Here is a 24,911-nt window from a genome sequence, read left to right as displayed (position 1 = left end):
TTCCAGGGTGACATCTCTATGAAGTCACACAAAAGCACACACATGGCTTCACCTCTACATTAAACCAAAGTAGTAATGTCTCACCATTGCTTCTTCACAGTCAGAATCCCAGCCACAAGCAATTTGCTGAGCAAACAGCATTCTCACACCAACCATTGCTGATGATGCAGTATAGGTGCAAAGATGTGGAGAGTTTAGAGGGCACATGTTCCTGAGGCAGTTCTTGCTGCAAAGGACAAACAGGCCTATTAATTTTCAACGTTTTTTTTTTTTTTTGCCACAAAATTTTACAGATTATAAACAAAATGTCTTCGCCGTTAAAGGGCCCTGTTAAAAAGCCCTTTATAAGGCAGTGATATTAAAAAATATAACACCATTTCCTTTGTAATAGTACTCTGCCATAGAAGACAATGCAAGCTTTTGTGGTATCGTCATTATGATGAAGTAGCCACAAAACCAATATTTCATCTTAGGGAAAGATAAACCCTCTGCAACATTTTAAGAGAACCTGCCTGCCAACTGTAAAAACAGATAGTCTAGCTAAAACACGAAAGGAAAACCTTCTCATTTAGGGCCCCCTGAAGGCCATGTGGTTTCCTTGGTTAGCAGTGTGTTTCTTTTGAGGGTTTCAGAGACACAAATGTTTTCTTTCTGTTTACATTTGTTGTCACTGGGAACTACATTCCTCTCATTTCTCAACTACTAGTAGTAATAAAATAACATAGCTGGGGGCAGGCTGCCAATTGAATAAGATTGTAACAGTCCATATTAGAAAATGTTAGGGCTGTTACAATGATGATCAAAAATGAAAGAAATATTGCAATAAAAAGTAGTAAAAATACCCAAAACATAATTGTTCATAATCAATGGCAATAACATTACACCAAGAAAGGTTATGGGCAAAGGGTAAAGAGCTGAACTGAAATTATGGCTAGTGGAGATTTCTTCAAACAGCAGAATTTTTGAAATTTTTTACCACCTGCTGATTCTGTCTATCAAATCATCCTCAGAAAAGTACATCCTTTGGGCAGTCTGTCAGCAACCTCTTACACTGAGGAGAAGCTTGCCTTAAGACATATCAAATCTTTAACATTTAACCTTGCCTTTCTAGCTCTGAAAATGAAATTTCACATATCTCTAATGAAAAATATGACTGCATACTTAATAATATTTGAAAAGTTTAACACTTTTTCATTTTCATCACAGCAGAGGGAAATGGAAAACTTGAAAAGATACTTTAAAACATTAAGCTTCCCCTTAACACACTGCACCAACATATGACACAGAGGTGAAATTGAACTTGCTACTTCTTCCTTCAGCAGTTGGCCCTGGTAATTTCAAAATGATCTGTCAGTTCCCCATCATGCATAATACATTTTTTACTTGCCTCACCTCTCCCTCTTCTCCTTCCCCTTTAGAATGCATAATCCACCCTGTAAGATAGTAGGGACACTTACATGCAATTTATTATCTATATTTTTATTAAAAGACCCTTCCATGCTGAACTAACAACTAAAAAACAAACAAGCAAACAAAAACACAACTTAAATGAGCTTTGTTGAATGTCAGCATGTGTACAATAATGGAGAAAGATGCTGTTATGACATGTATTTGTTTCGATCTGACAGCTGGTTTAGATTCCACCTGCTACCCTTTAGGGATGTCATCTGACAGTGATGTTACTGATACATCATGATGGTCAATTGCTGCCATTTATCCAATACTTATGGTTCAGCAAATAGAAGTAGAACTTCAACAACAACAACAAAAAAGCATTTTGCTACTACAGGTGCTGCATAAAACTGGCCTCCTGACGTGTCTGTTTCTATGAAGTAAGAAATTCCTAAATTCTCGAGGGCAGGAAGACTCGATGATCTTGAGGTCTCTTCCAACCTGGAAATCTGTGATACTGTGATACTGTGAAAATATTTCTACCAGAACAAACATAGTAGTTCAGTGTTCTGACCCTGGACACACCCAAAAGTGATAGCTGCACAATTTCCTAATCATGTATGCTACTCTGAGATTTCATCTATAGCTTTAGACCAATCCTTCACACATGCTCAGAGTATTCTTAATACATGTGGTCAGCTCTCAGCCCATCTCAACAATGCTGTAATGAACACATTTTTTTCTGACGTTATATGGCACTTGCATAAGAAATGGAAAGCTGCAGTTCTTCCTCAGCTTATCGATGTGAAATTCTACATTTCAGAAAACTCCACAGAGTGCAGTGTGAATAATGCTATTATAGAGTCAAAACACTCTTCTTTGCCTTTCTCTACATCTTTACCTCTCTTTCTCTCCATCCTCATTCCCTTTGCTCTCTTCTGTGTTGAAAATGGAGAACCACACTGAAGTTGCCCCTCTGGCCTGGAAATACTATTTTCTGTGTTAAATTGAGGAAATTTTTACTACTGTGTATTTCACTGTCTGCTGCTGTACCATAGACGGCAGAAACAAAACTATTTTGGTCTTTATAGATCAATATCAAACCTTTAAAATCCACACTGAAATTTAAATGCAGCTAGTGCAAAGAACAAAATATCATGTTTTCTATTCTCACTGAGAAATCAATTCAATAACAAAGCCACATATTTTTATGCATGTTCTGGTTTATAAACTGGCTTGAGGTGAAACTACATTTCGGCTGTTCTGCAGTCTCAAACTGCAAACACAGGAGTTCCAGTAAACCAATGAGAATATTTCTTAGCAAAGCAACAACAAAGCAACCCCCTTGTAAATCTTGTTTTTGAAAATCCTGTCTGCACAATGATGATATGGCTGCAATATAAAGTGACATTACAGTGGGCTGGAAATCTCATTGTTTGACCAAAAATGTGGCAACTGTACACCCCAGAGAAATCCTAACCTTGCCTTATGTTTTGCTGCTTCTACCCCACCAATTACAGGAATTTATCTGGACTGAACTTCACCAGCCTGGCTATTACCTTTTCATTGGTTAAGAAGGTGACAACATTTGTAAGAGTTTCTCAGTCTCCCGAGTGCTATCACTATAGTGAAAGCATCAGAGTCAATTCTCCTACACCTCACAGTCCTGCTGGCCATAGACTAAGCTAAGTATAAGACAATCTGTACGTAAAATAATTAGTTATCAAGATTACCCTTTCAAACATCCAACAGAAAAGATGAAACCATTTCAAGAGTAGCTCTGTTTACTGCTAAATCAACACATCTTTATGCTTTCCCATATCAAAACTAAGCAACACACTTATCAAGTTTAATGTAAGTATTCTTCACCTGTTGGCAGGAAGAGTTTAAAAAAAGATGTAGTCTTTCTACACCATACATCTGTTTCAACTTCTTGAGACATATCCACTTTAACTGGAGCAATTTGTTTGACTGAATGTATTAATTTTCCCTTTAAAGAAATTATTAACTTTAATGTTAACATTACCTAGCAGCAAATAGAAATCCTTCTTTTTATTTATTCATATATGTATTTATTTATTGTGCTGCTAATTTCATAAACAACCTGAGGTGGAGGATATAAGCCTGAAATATGATTTTTCCCTGAAGTATAGCTAGTTGCTCTGGCACTTATGTCAGTGTTGGTGTAATTGGATTGAGCAAAACAGTTGCTTGAACTTTGAAAGCATGGCATTAGCTCCTTTCAAATCCTACTTACTTACATTATTGCAACATAGAGATTCTACGTTGGTATCAAGCCATGAACTTTTATCTCTACAGAAACTATATTTCATGCATGGAAACAGAAATCTCAAAGTGTAGAGGTAGAAGAAGAAAATGCTAAAGGGCGGATGAAAAAGAGGAAGAGGATATCCTAAAGATAAATGTAAAAACACTATCATATTTATGTATCTTTAGATTAGTGTGGTGTAACTACAGCTCCCAGACAGGATGCTTCCTATAAAGCTCTTTGATGTTTTTGACAGCTGCACAAATGAAATTATGTGATGAGGATTGTTTACCATATAAGATCAAAAGCTCCAACTCCTTACAATAATTTTGCAGTCAATAATGAAAAATTATGAAGCTAATAACATTTTCCTCTTGTGATTTTTCTGTAAACCAGTAATCTGTATTGTCAAAAATTACATTGTTTCATTTACATGTAAACATGGAATTCTAACAATCAGTCCCCTTCCCTTCCCTTCCCTTCCCTTCCCTTCCCTTCCCTTCCCTTCCCTTCCCTTCCCTTCCCTTCCCTTCCCTTCCCTTCCCTTCCCTTCCCTTCCCTTCCCTTCCCTTCCCTTCCCTTCCCTTCCCTTCCCTTCCCTTCCCTTCCCTTCCCTTCCCTTCCCTTCCCTTCCCTTCCCTTCCCTTCCCTTCCCTTCCCTTCCCTTCCCTTCCCTTCCCTTCCCTTCCCTTCCCTTCCCTTCCCTTCCCTTCCCTTCCCTTCCCTTCCCTTCCCTTCCCTTCTTCCCTTCCCTTCCCTTCCCTCCTTTTCACATCATCTTTCCAAACTAAATCTTTTCCTATGTAAGTGAGTCCCATGAAGGGTCCCGTGCAATTTCAGAGCAGAATCAGCCAAGGTGACTGAGTTCAGCAGCAGCACCCATGGCAACTTTCATTCACTAACACAGCCAGAGAAAGGGAAGCTGCTGCAACTCATTTGTCATAACAGCCAGTTTCTAGAGTGTCTTCAGATGAAAAGGACTGGGATTCCAGCTTTCTGTCTGAAACGGCTTTACTGTAACTTAAGATCTGGCCATAGACAACTCCCTGTCCTGGTTAGGTTAAAATAAATCTGGAACCGTATGAACCAAGAAATACATATATATATATATTAAAGTCAAAACAAAATATTTAAAGCAAACCAAACAATCATTTTCTGTCTCCAAAAATCTCACAGCATTGTTAACCATTCTGAACAGTATTTGTTGTTTGAAGTAAGAACATCTTTAAAATGTCTGCAGGTGTCTACTCCTGTGCTTTCAACAATGAAACTAAACAAAAAGGAAACCATCCCACTTTTCTCCATTGTCCAGTGCTTCTGAGCACCAGAAATTTGAAGGCCCAATTCTCTATTATGTGATCTTGGTAAACAGGCAAACTGTTTCAGAGTCTAACTTTATACAGCTTTTGAGTGTTTAAGGCCAACCACACTGAAGTCTTACAGGGAGGATCCTAAAAGGAAAATGTGATGCTTTGATTGTATTTCTCTCTTTTGCAGGATCTCTCTGTTCTGTCCATGATGAGCACACATACATTTTCCATTAGTATAAAATTGTTGATAGCATCAGCATCTCTCCTTGTGCTTCAGAAGCTAAGGCACAGATTCTTCTGATGTTTGCAAATCCTGCTTTTGAAAAAGAAACTTGGGAATTTTTCAAATTCTCTTTAACAACATTGAGTAATGGAAGGTGGTTGACCAGTTCAATGCCAAGTAAGGTAATCATGTGGGGGATGACTGAGGAGATGGGGAAAAATAAAAGTAGACAACTTCTTCACTTATGCTTCTCTCCTTCTCTTTTTCCCGTTTTGAATTCATTTTGTACTTTGTATAGGATGGTAATTTCCTGTTTGAATGGCTGAATGTCAAAAGAATTATTAAATTGTACATAGTTATCTTACTCTGTTCTCTTACATCATGAGTTTTCTCATTATACTGAAATCTGAAAATCCTAATATTAAAGTTGTGCAATTACAATTTACATTTTTTAGGCATAGCACATTATGTTTTTATTAAAACTCATCCAACGTGATCACCTATAAAATATTTAGAGTATGATAAGAAGTATTGCTTAATCTGCTTTAATTTATGTCTTACGTACAACTAGATCTACAATTATATATACATATTAAAACATCTAATTTTATTCTACTTGCTTTAATCATGTTTATTATTGTAAAAAATAGTGGATAATTATCTGTGGAAGACATGCAGGGAAATTTCATCATAAGCAAGTAACTAAGGATCAGAATAGGTATATAACCTTTATTAGCCCTCTTAAAATTTATTTGTTTATTTATTTATTACCTTTTACCTTTGTAAAGTTGGAGGAGTAATCGTTTTGCTTTCTATTTCCATTATATAGATTTCTAACATAATCACTACCTCTTGTTAGTTACTTATGTAAAGTAAGAAGGAAAATCTTTCTAAGGTCATGATGGCATCTAAAGATCATGGGTAACCTCTACTGGAACAAAGCTGTGTATGTAGGTAGGGGAAACCATCTAAGTCTGACTTTTCCTAAAAGGCTGTGCTCTAACAGACCTGTCACTGTCATCAAGTCAACTGTCTGTTTAAATTGGCAGTTTCTCAGGTTTTGTTGTTGTTTGTTTTGTTTTGTTTTGTAGGATGGGAGGAGACCATTAAGTTAGCAAGAATAAGACTGTGGAGTTTAAAATTGTTAGCATTACAGTTAAATTATAGTTATTACATTCCCAAAAAACACTTCTGAATGCTGCAGGGACTGTATTTGAGAAATGTCCAACTACTTAGCATAGTAAAGATTCACAAAATAGGTATTGATGCTGCAATATAATGCACTAATCCATGTTCTTAGGAAGTTATTTCTAACAGGAATGACAGAGGAGATTCTTAAAAGACTATAGTTAATAGTCCTGAGCCCAAAGTAATTTAATTTATCACTGCAGTGCCAGAACAGAATATCATTTTTGTCTTCGAAACTTGAATCAAATACTATTTTCACATTAGAAATACTTTACAGTATCACAATATCACAGTATCACAGATTTCTAGGTTGGAAGAGACCTCAAGATCATCGAGTCCAACCTTCGACCTAACACTAAGTACTCCACTAAACCATATCGCTAAGCTCTACATCTAAACGTCTTTTAAAGACCTCCAGGGATGGTGACTCCACCACCTCCCTGGGCAGCCCGTTCCAATGCTTAATAACCCTTTCGGTAAAGAAGTACTTCCTAACATCCAACCTAAAACTCCCCTGTCGCAACTTTCGCCCATTCCCCCTCGTCCTGTCACCAGGCACGTGGGAGAACAGACCAACCCCCACCTCTCTACAGCCTCCTTTAAGGTAACTGTAGAGAGCGATGAGGTCGCCCCTGAGCCTCCTCTTCTCCAGGCTGAACAAGCCCAGCTCCCTCAGCCGCTCCTCATAAGACTTGTTCTCCAGACCCCTCACCAGCTTGGTCGCCCTTCTCTGGACTCGCTCGAGCACGTCCATGTCCTTCCTGTAGCGAGGGGCCCGAAACTGAACACAGTACTCGAGGTGCGGCCTCACCAGAGCCGAGTACAGGGGCACAATCACTTCCCTACACCTGCTGGCCACACTGCTTCTTATGCAGGCCAGGATGCTGTTGGCCTTCTTGGCCACCTGGGCACACTGCTGGCTCATATTCAGCCGACCATCAACCAATACTCCCAGGTCCTTCTCGGCCAGGCAGCTTTCCAGCCACTCATCTCCCAGCCTGTAGCTCTGCTTGGGGTTGTTGCGCCCCAGGTGCAGGACCCGGCACTTAGCCTTGTTGAACTTCATACAGTTGACCTCAGCCCATCGCTCTAGCCTATCCATTTTGATGCATCAGGTAATGATGCAGTCTGCTAGAATTTAGTGTCACTATCCTGCTTGGGTTGTTTGTTAAGCATTTAACTACTATTTGTATTTCTCTGAACTAGGTCCAAGAAAAGAACTCCCAGGAAGGGTAAGTCATTTTAATATACTGTAGAATCCCTGCTGCTGGTCAACAGAAAGATCCCATAGAATCCACTTGATAACCAGACTGCATTTCCCTTGATGGTGGTGTCAGCTGTCAGCAAAAAGAGACTCAAGATCATTCCACTCCTACTGAGAGAATATGGAAAAGTCTTCCAGAATGCACAAGCACACTTCACTGCACAATTAAAAGCAGCTCTGCATGTGGACATACCCAGGAGATCAAGAAAATGTTAGCAGGTTCCATATTTCTCTGCGTGGAAAATCTCAAATTCCTGATCAAGCTAGAAGAAAAGATGCCACCCATTACTGTTTATTAAAGCGTTTTCTTAATCACACATTTTTAAGTCCAATAAAGCTATTTTCCCCCAATCATTGTATTTAAACTGCAATTAATTTTTTTAAACTGCAATTAATTTTTTTATTTATTAGTAACACACAATACTGGGGCCTGAAATCAGCTGACTTCATAAACAACTTGCTCTAAATTCAACTTGCAAGCTGCAGATCTGCTACTGATATACACTGTTGGCAGTTACATCCTTATCAATTTATGGAAAGGAACAGTGAAAAAATTTGGTCTCCAGATTTCAAATGATTAACAGCACTTTTAATTCATATTGGTTACTAAAGAGATTTATACACATGGTAAATATTCTGCTAGTGCTGAAATTTCCTCTCTTGGCTGTAAGAATTAGGAATAGTTAAATAATTAAACTAAGGTAGTAGTTTTGGTCAAGAGATCATGTACTCTTTCCACATTTCACCTGTCATATCCATCTAGTTTCTTTAATTGTGAATGAGGGTACAATTGAAGTATTTGCTTTTCATTGTGAATTTCATTTTTGCTCCTGTTTCGTTCTGCCTACCAGTAGAAAAGATTCTGCAATGCCTTTAACTTCCTACTAGGCTAAGCAATGCATTACTACGGAGACACCCAGCAGGAGTTTACAGAGTCTGCATTACCTGGGCAACCTGAAGATTTTCTCTTAAGTTTTCAGCAACAGTCACTGGATATAAAGCAGCTTTTGATGTTCTCTCAGTCTGTGCTAGTGACAGCCCTCCTCCATCTTGTACATCTGATTAGAAAACACAGAGAAACCTCAAGACCATAGGCAATAGTCCCGGATAGGATCCACTGCTCCCATGTCGTTCTTGACACTCATCTTTCTCAAAGGTCTCCAGCCTCCCCAGAGAATCTATTCCAGAGCTCTGCTACTCTTACCATTAGGAAGCTTTCTACAATGTTTACCTGCTTTCTTGGACTCTAGGTTTATGCTGAATAAACCTAAACAATAAACTGGATGCAAGTCATCTTACTTGTTTAATATATGCTAAGGAGTTGTCTGCTTCAAGCAGTTTTACATTGTAAAGTAGCTATTTTTGGGTAGTCATGAACTACAAGGCACTCTTTTATTTCACGCTGCCATATTCACCTGCATTTTTATAGACACTCATAAAATGCTTGATTGCTTTTCAGGGCTAAATACCTCCAAATAAGGACCGGTGAAGAGATATCACTCTCAGATTGTTTGTATCTTCCCTCATGTCTTATTATCTATTTTCATGGCTTCAGTAGAAATTTGCACAGAATTTATTTTCTCATCTCTTGGTGATACCATTATAAATTTTCAAAAGAGATTGTGTATTTGGACTTAATTTAGAAATTGCTTAACTGTGCCATTCCTCCAGGCTGCAACCACAGAGCAGTGAGACATCTGCACAGTTACACTCTCAATTTTTCCGCTTAGCATAGTGAAAACAACTCTGCTAACAGAGAAGCTACAGCCTGCTAGGTAAATCTATCCATCTTTTTCTTCCAGTCCTGTAGACAGACAATAATCAGCTGGGATCTAGGCCTTATAAATATGTATTGTCTCTATTGTAGTCCTAAAACTAATCCTCATTTCAGTGGATAATTAAAAATATAATTTTAGATAAACTCAAGTTTCCAAATTCCTTGAAATTATAGCTGAAGCTGGTAATAAGAAACCACAGAGGAGTGAAAGAAGTCTAAAAGTAAGTATGCTTATATGTTGGTATTGTTCTGATATTTTAATAGAGATGATTCTTATTTTCATCACTGTGGGATAGTCCTGAAGAAGACCTACATCTCAGTCACCATATCCTTAGGTTGTGTGCTTCTTTTTAGAGAAGAATGTTAGAAGGTCATTGTACAGTTATTAACTTAAGTTTCAAACTTTACCTATGTCATGTATAGGAAGAATATAAAACATTTAAAATTAATCTCTCTCCAATGCTAGAGAGTAAAAACACTTTTATGCAGCGACATTTCAATATCTCCTATTGTATGTCATGACGTAACATTTCTAGATTTGGTCTTTTTTAAGATCTTAATTATTTCAAAACCTTTGACATGTTTTCTTGGTCACAAGTTTCACTCACAGCAACTAAGCAGTAAGCACAAAAATCATCTGATTTTTCATGAATGTGTTTATGTCACATGCACATCATTCCTATGAGACACAGTTTCTTTTCAAAAAAAATATTACTGAATAGCAATAGATTCAAGCTTATTGTTATATATGAGCATAAATCTTTTGGTTAGCTGAAACTCAGAGCTCTCGCAGGACTTCATTTCACTAGGAATTTTGTCTATCATTTGAAAGAGCTGTATACTTTTTTGCATTGTATAGCATTAATACCTAAACTTAAGGCAATTAAAACAATAATTTCTTAATGGATTAGTTAGTTACAACTGTAGGCAAGCCTTTTTGTTTGCCTTTTGTTGCTTAGCCAATAAACTAATGCTTATTTACATCCCGAAGTTCTACTTTGTAGTATAGTTCAACATTATCGTAATTACATATGATTGTGGAGTCTCCTTCTCTGTAGATATTCAAAACCCACCTGGACACCATCCTGCGCAATGTGCTCTAGGTGATCCTGCTAAGCTGGACTAGAGGATCTTCAGGAGTCCCTTCCAACCTCATCCATTCTGTGATTCTGTGATTAAAACCAGGTTAAACTTTAGCTGAATCCAAGTCATTAGAACAAGATACTGAGATAAACACTGTGTTAAAATATAGAGTAACTCTATCAAATTAAATACATTAATTTTCTGGAAAACAAAACGAAACAAAACAACAACCTTCTGATACTGGATAACTGCTCAAATGTGTGTGTGAATCCTGGACCAGCTGCATTAAATTCCTTATGCTTGCCTTTGATCAGTTTTTTCTGAATCATTTATTGTTTATTCAAACCAGTATCTTAAGGGCTTTTATCACTGTTGTTCAAAATGTTATAGCTAAAAATAGTGTTATATGGGGAGTTACTTCCTAGAAGCAGGAAATTCAAAGAATTTTACATTTCTTTTATTTCTCTCTTTAACCCGATTAATATCAGATATGATTTATAAGAATAATATCCAATTTAGCTGTTCTTTTTACACCTACTATTTAATTACCAATTTTACTTAATATTGGTAATTAAATACTTAAATTACTTAAATTACAATTTTACAATTGATACAATTTTACTTAATATTGGTAATTAAATACATATGTTAATCTGCTGATAAAAAATGAGGTAAAGGTTGGCATAGGTTTAATAATACATTCTCTTTAAAAATTCTTTAAAATTATTTTTCTATGCTTTTTTTTTAGGGAATAAGAGTTATTTTTTATCTTCTTGTTGATATTATTTCCTTTGTATGATTAGTTAGCTATTTGGTGTCTCTAGAACACAATTTTTGCTCTATTTTAATTTTAGTTAATCCATTGATAACAACAGTAAATAATGTGTCCACAAATGTAAGTTTAAATAGTCTACAATTTTTATTTATTTATTTATTTATTTTCCTGAGACATACATTTGAATGAATGTGGATTAGGGGGATGGAGTTCTTTAAGAAATAGGTGAAAATAATAAAATGATTAGAGTATACAATTAGTGTTTTAAGATCAGCTTAGGAAACATTTCTAAAAGTTGTTGTTGAGGAGACAAAATATATTATGCCTACTGGAAAGTTAGAGGTTTTGGTTCTAGTCTTAGTGCTATTTATTGAAAATGGAATATAATTGTACTGTCTTAGAAGGCAGTGATTCTGCAAAGGCATTCAACATTTCAAGTAGACAAACAACTGATAGTGACCTCCCAGCAGGACCCTGAGGAGGAGTATCCTCGTATCTGTAAACAAGACAGAGGAGCAGAAGAGTAGACATTTGATTTTAGCTCTATAGAAAAATGGTTTTAAGGTGTCTATATAGAATCATATATATCTTATTCAAGGACTGGAGAAAATGTCTTATATCAGGAGCCTTGAACGCTTTTTTTTTGATTTGAAAACAAATATCAGGATGTTATCCCATATAACATCTTTAAAAGGGTGGGAGGGGGGAGCGGGTGGCAAAAAATGGAGATAATAAAGTACTCATTAAATGTAAGGTGAAGACACGGCCTTTCACAGTGAGAATCATTAGTCATTTCAGCAACAAGCAATTGAGTTTGTAGATGCATCTCAATGTCTTCAAATCAAAACTAGATATTTCCATAGAAGTTATCTCTAGTCAAACGCAGACATTCAAATCCGTGGGCAGTTCAGTGTGATAAAATCAAGCTTTAGTAAAACCCAGGGGTAACTGTGCAGGATGAAATTTAATAGTTTATACAAGGAGCTGCAAGGAGGTTAGCTGATCTAATGGGCTTCTGTGAATTCCATAGGTATGTGTTAGGGTGGTAACTACATTGCTTTCTTTGCCACATAATGGTTCTTGGCAGCTAATGTTCATGTATGGTGGATTGCATGATGATAACTAGACATTCAGTATCACTTCCGAAAAAAAAAGAAATTATGTTTGTTTTTATTTTTTATTTATTTCTGAAACATTCTTGTGGTATGTTTTATTTGTCTAATTGGACCAAAGCTAGATAGAGCAAAGTCGCCTTCGTCCTTCTGGTACTAAAGGCTTAAACAGGTCTTTCAGCAAGAACATCAGAGAGAGGTGTCTGTTGACATGTTTGTTGTATTATATTGTCACTGTTGCTACCAATGATTTATTTCTGTTTTTGTCAGCTTTGAGTAAATTCACCACAGAAAACCAATCCTCCTCCTAGTTGTCTGAAGAAAATACTCAGAATGTAAAAACAGTCACGGCAGAGTTCAACTTGAAACTACAATATTAGAAGTCAATCTGCTGCAATGTCCGGGATGTGTGAAGGCAGATAGGCAAATTGTTACAGTGAGTAAAACCACAGGAACCTCCCCTTAGAAACAAGGTTAAAAACATGTTTTTAGGAGAACTTTAATTTATTTTTCAGCTAGTTGCTGATAGCTGTGGTTTTAGCAGTCTCAGTTGACCTTTTAAAACTTTTCATTGGCAATTCCAAGAAAATGATGCTGATTGGTGTATTAATTACAATGTCTTACTTCGTTCACTTTGCAGGTAAGTAGTTTTTTTGTTTTGTTTTTTAACCTCAAAATTCTTAAAAATCTAACTTTTGAGAAAATCAGTGCTAATTTTTAATCAAGGATGAAAGTGTCAAAAAATAAATAAATCTGACTGACACATAATAACAAAAAGAAACAAGAGCAGGTTCACTTTTGCATATTAGAAATCTGTACTGATATTTTAATATTTAGATCAATAACTTTATTTCAGGATTTTAGTATAAGTGGGTCTTGGAGTACTTTTAAAACTATTCACTTACACTAACAAATTTAAAAGGTAAGAAATATAAATTGCATTTGGAACTGTTTTTTTTTTAATTGTATAGTATGATGAAAATGCAAAAGATATTTCAGATATGACACATCTTTTTCTTTACACTAAGTTGTTTTCCTTCATTGAGTATACTGAAACTGGTTTTACATGGGTTTTGAAATATTGCTATCAATGTGCTGTATTGATTTATTTTTTTAAGATGATAGTTATTTTTCAAGTAAATGAAGGATACAGTCTAGAAACTTCCTTCACTCCTCTGGATTATATCCATTTAAAAATCTGTTCCATGTTATATTTCAGCAAATCAAACCTCTTTCAAGTACAGAACAGTCATTTCTGAGCATACATTTCTTAGTACGTGTGCTCAGATGACAAGAAGTCTAAAAAGAATTACATAAAAAATTAGAGGTAACCAACTATTTTGAAGCATCATATTAATTTGTTCTAATATTTTTAAAAGCATGTGTTGTTTGTGCTTAGTAATGACTTTCCAATTTTTTATACTTAGTATAAAAATGCATATGTAACACTTATGTAAGACAAATGTTTCATTTCAAAGCAATTCAATAAATACAGGATTGTTAATGGTTAAAGTCTAGTTGCAGTTCCTCAGACGGCAAAGATTCACAGAATTCTGAATGTCTCTTTCATGAATTTATTACTCTACATGAGAAATAGATGTTCTTATAGTAAAGTAAGTAAATAAATAAATCATTCAATCTGTTTAAACCTTTATTGTGGCATTAAATCAATCTTGCCTTTAAATTATTAGTTCAGTTTATTGACTAAAAAGGGAGAGTAAGGTTAAGTGTTGGAGTTTCAGTGTGGTTATATAAAGTTTAAATTACTGACTTGAAAGCAGATTAATCTCGTGTGATTTATTAGTTACAATCTCAAAACACTTGGGATGAGACGCAAATGCAGATAAAATTTAGTCATATAAGGTGCTAGAAATAGTGAGATGTCACTGCCAGCTGATCTGAGATGGGTGTCAAGTAGGGATTTTTCTGTTATTCAGAAAAAAAAATTCTCACAGTTCATCATTATGGGTCCAGAGGAGGGCCATGAGGGTTATCAGAGAGCTGGAACACCTCTCCTATGAAGAAAGGCTGAGAACATTGGGGTTGTTCAGCCTGAAGAAGGGAAGGCTCTGGGAAGAATTTACTGCAGAGTTTCAAGATATAAAGGGGGTTTATAAGAAAGGTGGAGAAAGGCTTTTAACCAGGGCCTGGTAAAGGTAGATTTAAAGAAGGTGGATTTAAAGAAGTTACATTTAAAGTGAGCGTAAGGAAGAAATTTTTCACAATAAGGGTGGCAGAACACCAGAACAGATTGCTGAGAGAAGCTTTGGATGCCCCATCCCTGGAGTTCTTTAAGGCCAGTTGGATGGGACTTTGGGCAACCTAGTCTAGTGGGTGGCATCCCTGCCCATGGCAGAGGGGCTGGAACAAGATGGGTTTTAGAGGTACCCTAATTATTGTATGATTCTACAACTACGCGTCTTGGAAAAGCCTCTTCACTTATTTCCAAACTAGTAAAGACTTACTTGCCAGTTTGGTATTGACTAAGTATTAACATTCTGGAATTCTTTACCTTTAATGAAAGATTGGTCTCTTGTGGTGTATTCTCTTGTTCATTGCAATCTTATTTTAATTAACAGTTTTATTATTATTATTATTTTAGTTCAAGGCACAGCAACAGATTTATTTCAGACATATTCCCAGTCCTTTATCTCATTCTTGCCTGCATATATGCAAAAAAATTATCCCATATTATCCATCTATGGTCTCACCATCCTTCTGCATTAACTCTATAGATAATTTACATGCACACAGTATCTGTATAAATCTTTACTGCATATAGACTTGAAGAATTAAAAATAAAATAAAAAAATAAAAAATATATTTTTAAAAAAGGGCCCTGGAATGTGATGTTAGGAATTATCAAAAATATTATTTTTAATACAAAATATGATAAAATATAGAAATTGAAGACTCGTATTGACATAGAAAAAAGATTTTGACATTGGAAAGAAAATATCAGAAAGTGAGTAAACTTAAATAATCCTTATATTTAAAACAAGAATAGAATTTCATTTTTGCTAAAGTTTTTACTTTTTTTTTTTTTTTTTTACTCCATTTAGATATATTGTGTTTCCTTGTTTTCCAGGATTCCTGCACAAAACAAATTGCATGTCAATATTTAAATAATGATGTATTGGACTAATAGGATAATATTAACAGAGCATTAACATTGCTTTTAATAAAGGTGATTATTAATTAATTGATAATTACAGCTAGCAGTAGGCCAGAGCTCTCAGTTGTGCAATACCCTGAAGATGCCAGTGTGCTCATTAACTCCACAACCTGGATGCTGTGTGTCTTTGAATACCCCAATGACGAGAATGAGGAGCCAGTTGTGTACTGGAGGAAGGGCCCCAGCTGCAACAACCAGCAGAGTCTTCGGTCAAGCTCAGGCACCGACAGACCACATACACACATTACAAAGGATGTGTTCAGGGGATACTCCATCTTAAAACTGAGCAATGTTGACCAAAATGCTAGCAACTTTTATTTCTGTGATGTGACGCTAACCCAGAAAACCCAGGGCAAATGTGGAAATGGCACCAAGCTGACAGTACAAGGTAAGAACTGTCTAATACACAGAAACCGACTTGATATATCCAAGGAGAATTAAGTCTTCCTTAAGTTTTACTGTCTTCTCTCCCACCACTCACTGCTACCAGACGAAGGTTGGGGAAAAACAGTCTACAATCATGAGTAGGGGAGAGAAGGTATGAACAGTTTATACAGCCAGACTTCTCAGGGACAGGGACTTTTCTTTGCATCTGCAACAGAACACTGAATCAACATTTAATATATTCTATAAATTTTTGATATTTTGCATATTATTTTATTATTTTAATTAATATTCCACATTAATATATACATTACACATTTAAAATATTTTTTCTTATTATTCTGCACACACATTTGATGGATCTTTACTTAGCTTAATACAAAAAACAGAAATCCATGAAAATATTTTGTACCATTTTTCACCATTTCCCTCAGTTCTTGTATGCCAACTGTCTTTTTCGAAATATGCAGTTCGTGCTTCCCCTTCCAGTCACTGAAAAATGAATAGTAAATTAAGTACCGTGGGTATTTTTAGAAAGAAGGTTTGTGAAAGTAGGGATACGTAGGAGTGGGAGTTTCTTTCTGTGTAATTATAAAAGCATTTGCATCACCTTATAACTCTTCCCCAGTCCTCAAATTATCTAAATAATTTCTGTAATCCTGATGGGGACTGTGAACTCAGTGACTAAGGTACACTATTGTAGCGGAGCCAAGTTTTGTGCATGTAGACTTTCCAGGCAAATCTAACTAGCCGTATGCTAAGTACTGCAAAGAATTTCACTGTTTCTAGATTTCACTTTAGGTATAACAATTGTCCAATGCAGTGCTTTTAAGTTCCTAAAGAAAAACAGTTGTCGATGAAATTCTTTTGACTTACACACCATAATCATGTTTGGTTTAGTTTAAAAAGCTAACAAGCAAGCAAAAAAAAAAAAAAAAAAAAACACCAACAAAAACCACCGCAGGCTTTTTTATCATTGCATAAGTGTGTGCTGTATAACAAAGATGTTTTTGTATATCCCACTTTGAGCCCACTGAGAATTTTGTTTACTTTTCATTTTATAAATTGCTAAGAACAGTTTCAAAAATTTCGTCTGAATAACAAAGAAGACAACAGTTCTCAAATGAGAGGCTTAACCTTTTAGCCTGAAAAAAAAAGAGTGAAAGAAAATGTGATAAAAATGAAGACAACTGTGCTGACTAATCCTCACTAATCCTTCAATTGAAATTATATCAGAAAAGCAACTTTTTTTTTTCCAGGTACTTATTTTTTGTTCTCTTCATTTCAGATTTCAAATGTAAAGACTGTACAAGATCAGAAACGACCGGGTGGTGGTGGTTCCTTCTTGGATACACCATCTTTGTCACCACAGTTATCATGGCTTTTGGTGTAAGTAATAACTTCAAAAATAAATACTACAGACCTAAAGAAGGGTGGCATCTTTTGATGGAAAGAAATGATAAATAGATTGTGCAGCTGCAGCAAAGTGAAAACTCAGTCTATTTTCTGTTAACTAAAGAGCTAGAGGTAGAACTCCCTGCCTTTGGATGTTTTGAGAGCATGACCATAAAAGAAACAGAAAGCTGTGGCAGTGGAGATGCACAGAGAAATTAAATCTGTCTTCTAAGCTTGCTGACAACTGGGAAGCTATTGTCTATGCTGGTGGTTCATCTAGAGTTATTACTTTTACCTGGAAAGGAAACAGAATTAGAAAACAAAACAAAATAAATAATAATAATAAAAAACCACACAATCAGCATTTTAAAACACATCCTGCTTCCTCCACATTTCTGGGCTCCAGCTCCTAATGAGCTCCACTGGGCATACATGGATGTCTGCTCATCTTTCGTTTTACTCATGTTTCAGTCAGTCAACCAGTCATACCAGGGTTTTATGTCCACCCTGACCCCCCAGCTGATATGGGTCCCTGCCTGACATTTTCCTGGCCAGCAGTGAAGCACACTGACAACTTGAAAACTTGAAAATATTTTCAAGAGAAGGAGAAAATACTTTTTTTTTTGATACAAAACTGTGTAAGATGAGAGTGATTTCTTATGCTTCCTATATATTCTGCAAATCCTTCTGTCTTCCCTAATCGTGGCTCTGTTCCCCTACTTATAATCATTTTAATCAATCACTTTTTACGGAACAAAAAACTAAAAGGCAGCTTTCAACTAATAGTTTTACTTTGATCATATTTGGAAATATCTTTTATGTGAAGGAAACTTTGCATAAGGAAATAAATCTGAGCTGAAGAAATCTGAGCTATGTCATAACTTGATGCAAATGAGCATTACACAATCTTTGAAGGCAGGGACAGTGCTACAATGTGCTCTAGTTATATTTACAAGCTCCTTACTTGCAAATGTAGTTCAAAGATTATCATTTATGAGACATAAAAAGTTCCTTGTGCTTCACCAACAATCTCCCCTCTCAAAAAACTATATTGTACAGTCCCTTAGAAGTTAACAAATGCAGTTTAAATTGGACTAGGAGGGAACAGACAACAAACTTAGCAGGCTTTCTCAGCTTGTGAAATCTAAAAGGGCTATTTAAGCATTAGTGAACCTAGCATTATGGCAACAGCTCTCTCTACTGATGCTCCTCCACAGTGGAGAATTTCATTATGAAAAGACTTGACACCAGTGACATAAGTTACAAGACCTACAAAGATATTTACGGTATCTGGTTGCCCTTCTGGGTCAAATAAGGTTTGGGTTTTATTTTCTTTAGAAACTCAGTTGTTAAGTTCTGTTACCTCAAAGCCACATCAAAACCAGAAATGTTCACACAGTTCAGGCAGTTGGAGACAAAGGATGTGTGGTTAGACAGAGTCAACTCAAGCCAGAGAGAGAAGTGGTAAACAACAACAACAACAAAAAAGAAACAAACAAACAAAAAAACTCGCTGAGATACAATAGCACTTTGCACTACCAAGGTAACCATTGCTCAGAGAATGGCTTGGCATTGGTCTGCTGGAGGGAGCTGGTGAGTGATTTCCTTTGCTTCGCTTTTTTTTTTTTTTTCTCTTTCCTTCACCTATTAAACTGTCTTTATCTTGACCCTGGAGATTTTTCACGTTTGTTCTTCCTGTCCTCTCCCCTCTTCTGCTGGGGACTGGGTTGTGAGCAAGCAGCTCTGTGGTTGCTTGGCTGCTGGCCAGGGTCAACCCACTGCACCAGCTAAAGAGAAAGACACTGAGATTTACAAAGTCAGAGAGTTTAGAACTTCTTATGGGTCTTTTTTTTTTTTTTTTTTTTCACTAAATGACAAATGTTTAACATCATGAAAACGTGTATCATGTCAAAATCAGAGCGTGCAATAATGAAAGAGGGACTGAATCACTCAAAGGCCCTTCAGCCCTTCTAGGCCACTGGTTAAATCTGGTATGTCATGGTTGGCTGAACCCTTCAGGTAGCTTCTGGAAGGAGCTGCTATCTCAGGAAGAGGTATGACTCACCTTTTCTTAGCCTAAAATTCTCTTAGCTTTTCCCTTACCTCTGTCAAACTTTTTCTGTGCTTCAAAGTCTACAATAGGGCATCGCAATGCACTTTTCCAGTGAAACTTGCATGACAATTGTGTATACTTTATGGAGAAACCATTACAGCTGTTAGTTGTTTATTTTCCCCAAAAGATACCCATCTCATCCACTCTCCAAAAAAAAAAAAAAAAAACCAAAAAAACCACTGATTTAAATTACATAAGAATAAAGAATAAATAAATTATTAAATAATAATAATCTCTCTCCCCCTAACCTATGCTCTATTTTTATAAAGTAGCAGCATGTATGCACCTTAAGAGATAGTATTGGGAATTGGAGAAGTATTAAATGAAATCACTGGTATACAGTTGGACACACTTTCTACCTACTTTTATGAATTACCCTTATTCTGCTAACTGTAAAGTCTTAGAATTCAGCATATAAAAAGCTAATCAATCAATTTAATAATGTTTAATATTAGTTCTTGCTCTTATTTTAAACTAAAACATACCATAATTGTTTTACTGTATCATAATTATCTACAGTTGACCATATACCACTTAGTTAAAACTATACAGGCTATGAAATACCAACATGTTAGTTACTTAGGTATTAGGGTCTTAGCTAACATACCACTGAAATTTATTACGAATAATACTGAATAGTATGTCAGTTCATGAAGCTGTATTTAACATTAGTATTTCCATGTTTACTTGTGCTGTGAAAAGTATTATAACTTTACAAACAACTCACAATAAATACTGGGTTGCTATCCCAGTAAAGCGAGGAATATGATCTCTAAAAAGATGAGTATCTGATGGAAACACTTTTTTATTGCCTAACAATATGTTTTGTGGAATATTGAAACAGATTTACCAGTGCTGTAAAAAGTGCAAGAATGAGTCAAGAAATAGAGATAGCAGCGCTACCCTGAAAAGTGAATGGACTTATGACAAGCCATCCAGAGCAGTTAATAATGGGTTTAACCAAGAATATGAAGATATGTCACTAGTAAGAACTTTAGTCACATTGAAAGGAAAATGATATGAAAAATAAACCATACAGTTGTAACTGCAAAGATGTAAGTATCTGTGATATATACTACTTCGAAATACGGAAGAAATATACACACAAGACACTTCATTAGCTTGGAATCTTCCTTGTTCAAGACTCTTTTCATTTGTTCATGTATTTATTTCAAACTAATGAAATAACGGTCTATACAGCTACAGATACAATGAGCTTTATTGTACACAGCTAGCATCAAAATACTGTAAAAGTTAAAGATATTCAAACTTCTTTTTAATGCCAACAAGTCTGACCACACATACTGAATTTTTTTTTCCATTTCAAACAAAAAGACACAGTTGGAATTTTGCTTTTCCTTGGCTTAAGACAGTTTCTTTGCTTTACAATAGCAATGCCAAATTCTGTAATATAGTGTCTATCCACGGTAGTGATAGATTGTGATGAATTTAAAGAGTTTATCATAGAGAAATTTCTCACATGCTCTTTTTGATCTTATTTCTAACTCCCTATACAACCCCCATGTTTATAAATCCCTGCAAAGTCTTCCACACTTAGTTTTGTAGCCACCTATGCTACTCAGATAACGTGCTTTGGGTACATGCATCTCCCAACAGAATGAAAATAATGTGTTTTTGAAAATTTTAATTTCTGAAGAAAAATATAATCGCTTCTGTTTTAGGGCTTGTCTTTGCTGCCCATGTGCAATACCTAAAATTATAAGATAAGCTATTTGCATAAATAAGTGTCTTTTAAACTTGTTTGAATTAGAATACTTTGGAATTCATGTAAATAACAATAGAATTAAGTTGCATAGAAAAAGCTTAGCGTAATTTGTGTAGTAATTAGGCACTTGAGCAAGTAGTGCCATGGAATACTTATGTATGTGTTGACTTTAAGTTAATATTTTGACAAACTACATAAATTGTTGAAAATAGATTTTTTTTCCCTCAAATATTGCAAGCTGAATATTGTGTTTCCAATTTGCTTACCACTGAAACTACACTATGTGAAAAGAAAAAATTCATAGAATAAAATGTCAGAGATTACAGCCTTACACATTAATTATGCAGTAATTATAAAAATTGAGTAAACTCTTTTTTACTTGGGGGGGGGGGGGGGGAGGGAGACCAATAAGTCACAGTTGATACTCAAAACTGTATTTTAAGAAGTGGATATACATTGCTAATAAAGTTCAGCTTAAACTTCATCACCGGTGTCTTTTTCTAAAATATTTCCCTATTCAATCACCAAAGATACCAATTAAAATCATTTTCATTTAAGAAATTCATCTCACTATTTGACTCCTTTTGGTGAAGCTGTTTGATACACTTAGAGAAAGTTAAACATGACTTACAGAGGGACAGGCAGACTATGCTTGAGCATAGTCCAACCTTTAAACTAGTACTAAGTCTGCCACTAAACCATGCTAGACAGCAGGAACTAAATAACAGTCTTCCCCACTCCTCTACCCAAACAGGCATAGATATATAAGTTTCCAGAATCAGGAACCCAAACTCTAATTGTGGATGTAAATATGTGTGTCTATTTTCCAGAGAAATTAGCTCTTCAGAAGCACCTCAAATTTCATATTTTAAGCATCTTTAAAAATAAAAGCCTTGTTGTATATAATACATGTCTAACACTTCATTTTAAAGTTAAAATTTTAAATTGGGTTAAATACAGGGCATGTTTATACATTTCAACATGTAGCTTTAGAGAGAGAGAATGTCAATTCATCCTTTACAGTGCAAGGTGTTAAGTCCATCGGAAAGGAAGATTCAGTTCTGTGAAGAGAACTGAAGGCAGGAGTCAGTGAACCAAAGTCACCTTCAAGTACAAGAAGCACAAAGAGGTCAATGCATTCAGTGAAATCTTCCAACTCTGGCATTTTGGCAAAAATAACAAGAATTCATACCTACTCTAGCAGACATAACTAGAGCGCAGATTTAAAAGGCATCTCATTCAGATAACTCATATACTTGAATGAGGCTGTTTTCTTTCCACTTCATAACACTGACTCCACTCTGGATCAATGGCCCTTCAAATGAAGGTCAACACAATTTTGGCACTTTTTCACACGCTTCTCAGAAACAGCCAAGGTATTTTCTACGTAATGTTTCCGAAGAAGTTTATGTCTAACTTTCAGTGAGAAAGGTTAAGTACTTTGAAAGTTCAGAGGAAATAAAAACAAATAATAGGTAATATGTGCCACTATCTAACACCAATAGCAATAGTAAAAAAAAAAAAAAAAATTATGTTGAAGTCAGCAAGGTCGTGGAAATTTTATGGCAGCTTAGAACAGAATGACACATCAGGACTGAATTCAAAATGAGTTTATAGTGCAAGCACTTAATATTAGACATATGAAATATTACTTTTTCCAATTTATGCTTTAAAAAGTCAATGTTGTAGTGTAAGGAATGTTAATATTTATATGTGTATTCGGTTTATGTGGCCAGGTTTTGGTGGGGGGCCTGCAGGTGTGGCCACTGTGAGCAGAGCCCAGCAGCTGCCCCAGGTCAGGTCAGAGCCAGCTCCAGCCAGCTCCAGAAGGGACCTGCTGCTGGCCAGAGCTGAGCCAGGGAGCGATGCTGGGTGGGCCTCTGGGAGAGCAGATTGAAGAAAGGGAAAAAAACCTGCTGTGCAACAGCAGCTGGGAGAGTGAGGAGTGAGAACCAGTCCAGCAGCCCCCCAGGTCAGTGCAGCAGGAGGGCAGGAGGTGCTCCAGGCAGGCAGCAGCAGTTCCCCTGCGGCCTGTGGAGAGGCCCCTGGTGGAGCAGGCTGTCCCCCTGCAGCCCATGGGTCCCACACGGAGCAGATCTCCACGCTGCAGCCCGTGGAGGAGCCCCCGGTGGAGCAGGTGGATGTGGCCTGGAGGAGGCTGCGGCCCATGGAGAGCCCCCGCAGGAGCAGGCCCCGGGCCGGAGCTGCAGCCCGTGGAGAGGAGCCCACGCAGGAGCAGGGGGTCTGGGGGGAGCTGCCGCCCGTGGGGGACCCGTGCTGGAGCAGTTTGCTCCTGGGGGATGGATGGACCCCGTGGTACGGAGCCGTGTGGGAGCAGTGCTGGAAGAGCTGCAGCCTGTGGGCAGCCCCCGCAGGCTCAGTTCGGGAAGGACGGCATCCCGTGGGAGGGACCCCACATGGGGCAGGGGCAGAGTGACCGTGAAGGAGCAGCAGAGACAAAGAGTTAGGCACTGACTGCAGCCGCCGTTCCCTATGGGAAGGGGAACCTTTTTAGTTTGCTTTTAGTTTTTTGCTGCTCTAGTCTACTAGTGATAGGCAATAAATTATATCAATCTCCCCACTACTGAATCTGTTTTGCCAGTGATGATAACTGGTGAGTGATCACCCTTATTTCAACCCCAGACCTTTCCATCATATTTCCTCCCCCTTTCCCTTTGAGGAGAGGGTGAGCAGGGTAAAATCATCACAGTATCAAACAAATTCTACAGTAAATCACAGAATCACAGAACCATTGGTTAGAGGGTACTTCTGGAGCTCATGTAAGCCCAATCATCCTGCTTAACCAGGGCCACCCATCACCTAAAGCAGGGTACCCAGGCCCATTGTCCAGGCAGTTTTTGAAGATCTCTAAGGAGAAGACTCCACGACCCTTGTGGGCAACCAGTCCCAGTGCTCTGCTACCCACACAGTGAAAAACTTTTTCCTTATGTTCAAAGGGAAGCTTCCATGTTTTAGTTTGTGCCCATTGCCTCTTGTGTTGTCACTGGCCACCACTGACCAAAGCCTGGCTCCATCTCTTACATTCCTTCCCATCAGCTATTTATACACACGGATAAGACCCCCCCCTTAGCCTTCTCCTCACAAGGCTAAACAGATCCAGGTCCCTCAGTCTCTCCTCATATGTCAGATGCCCCAGACCCCACTCTTTGTGACCCTGCAGTGCATTCTCTCCAGTAAGTCCCTATCTTTCTCATCCCGGGGAATCCAGCACTGGAGCCACTACTTCAGATGTGGTCTTACCAGTGCTGAGTAGAGAGGAAGGACAGTTGGCAGCTTTTCTAGAGTTTATTTTTGGTTTAATGAGAAAAAATGGAAAGTTACCACATTGTTTGTTTTCACACTGAAATTCCGGTTTTCTCAGTAGGTGTCATGTTTTATATCCCTAGCAAAATTAAAATGGAAGCCACGAAGTCCTGCACAGCTGTCCAATTCACAAATATGGAAACCAATTTTCTTGGGGCTTGTCTTTCATTAGTACATCACAACTACACAAGTTCTCTTCCGTGTAATTACCTGAGTGATTAAAAAACTCGCATTTCAAATTTTCCATTGCTTTGTGGCATGCGCAAAAAATGCCACAACGACCTGCCTGAAGGAGGAACAATACCTCCATATAGCTTACATTCTCAAACACAAGCCTATTCATTTAGGAAATACAAAAAGGATTTGAGGAAAAAAAAAAAAACACAACACTGACAAAACAA

General features: G+C 37.0%; 1 protein-coding gene and 1 long non-coding RNA gene across 7 annotated transcripts in view; one reads left to right on the top strand and one right to left on the bottom strand.

The window, feature by feature from the left end:
• LOC308188288 overlaps window positions 1-11,087 on the bottom strand; it is a 14,430-nt gene extending 3,343 nt beyond the window's left edge. The window contains exons 1-6 of one of the 2 annotated variants that reach the window (XR_013945358.1): window positions 10,738-11,087; window positions 10,497-10,592; window positions 8,592-8,704; window positions 7,840-7,909; window positions 1,393-1,433; window positions 85-226 (exon numbers count right to left, since the gene is read on the bottom strand). This is a non-coding gene — a long non-coding RNA (uncharacterized lncRNA). Of the gene's footprint in view, window positions 1-84; window positions 227-1,392; window positions 1,434-7,839; window positions 7,910-8,591; window positions 8,705-10,496; window positions 10,616-10,737 lie in introns of those variants that run through there. The other variant, XR_013945359.1, reaches the window with a different exon arrangement.
• LOC308188281 (uncharacterized protein) lies at window positions 9,376-24,911 on the top strand. 5 transcript variants are annotated; one of them, XM_080577163.1, is made up of 8 exons: window positions 9,376-9,421; window positions 9,598-9,644; window positions 10,482-10,608; window positions 12,664-12,829; window positions 12,909-13,033; window positions 15,609-15,956; window positions 17,241-17,341; window positions 20,305-24,911. In XM_080577163.1, exons 5-8 carry the CDS (start codon window positions 12,982-12,984, stop codon window positions 20,476-20,478), a joined length of 675 nt encoding a protein of 224 aa, XP_080433289.1. In that variant the 5' UTR covers window positions 9,376-9,421; window positions 9,598-9,644; window positions 10,482-10,608; window positions 12,664-12,829; window positions 12,909-12,981; the 3' UTR covers window positions 20,479-24,911. The 5 variants fall into 5 exon arrangements, with proteins under 5 accessions (XP_080433289.1, XP_080433290.1, XP_080433291.1 ...); XM_080577164.1 differs by lacking the exons at window positions 9,376-9,421; window positions 9,598-9,644; window positions 10,482-10,608 and adding an exon at window positions 11,120-11,177; XM_080577165.1 differs by lacking the exons at window positions 9,376-9,421; window positions 9,598-9,644; window positions 10,482-10,608 and adding an exon at window positions 11,215-11,401 and having other exon boundaries at window positions 12,913-13,033.

The sequence above is a fragment of the Anser brachyrhynchus genome (genome assembly GCF_964034855.1).
Source record: "Anser brachyrhynchus genome assembly, chromosome: 1".
NCBI lineage: Eukaryota > Metazoa > Chordata > Aves > Anseriformes > Anatidae > Anser > Anser brachyrhynchus.
The sequence above is the reverse complement of the archived record's forward strand: the minus strand, read 5'-3'. Positions and strand labels throughout refer to the sequence as shown.

Excerpts from the sequence above, each read along its gene's own strand:
- LOC308188281 (XM_080577163.1), top strand. The coding sequence starts at position 12,982 with ATGATGCTGATTGGTGTATTAATTACAATGTCTTACTTCGTTCACTTT. Across the intron at positions 13,034-15,608 it reads TTACTTCGTTCACTTTGCAG|CTAGCAGTAGGCCAGAGCTC; the intron begins GTAAGTAGTTTT and ends TGATAATTACAG. Across the intron at positions 17,342-20,304 it reads CAGTTATCATGGCTTTTGGT|ATTTACCAGTGCTGTAAAAA; the intron begins GTAAGTAATAAC and ends ATATTGAAACAG.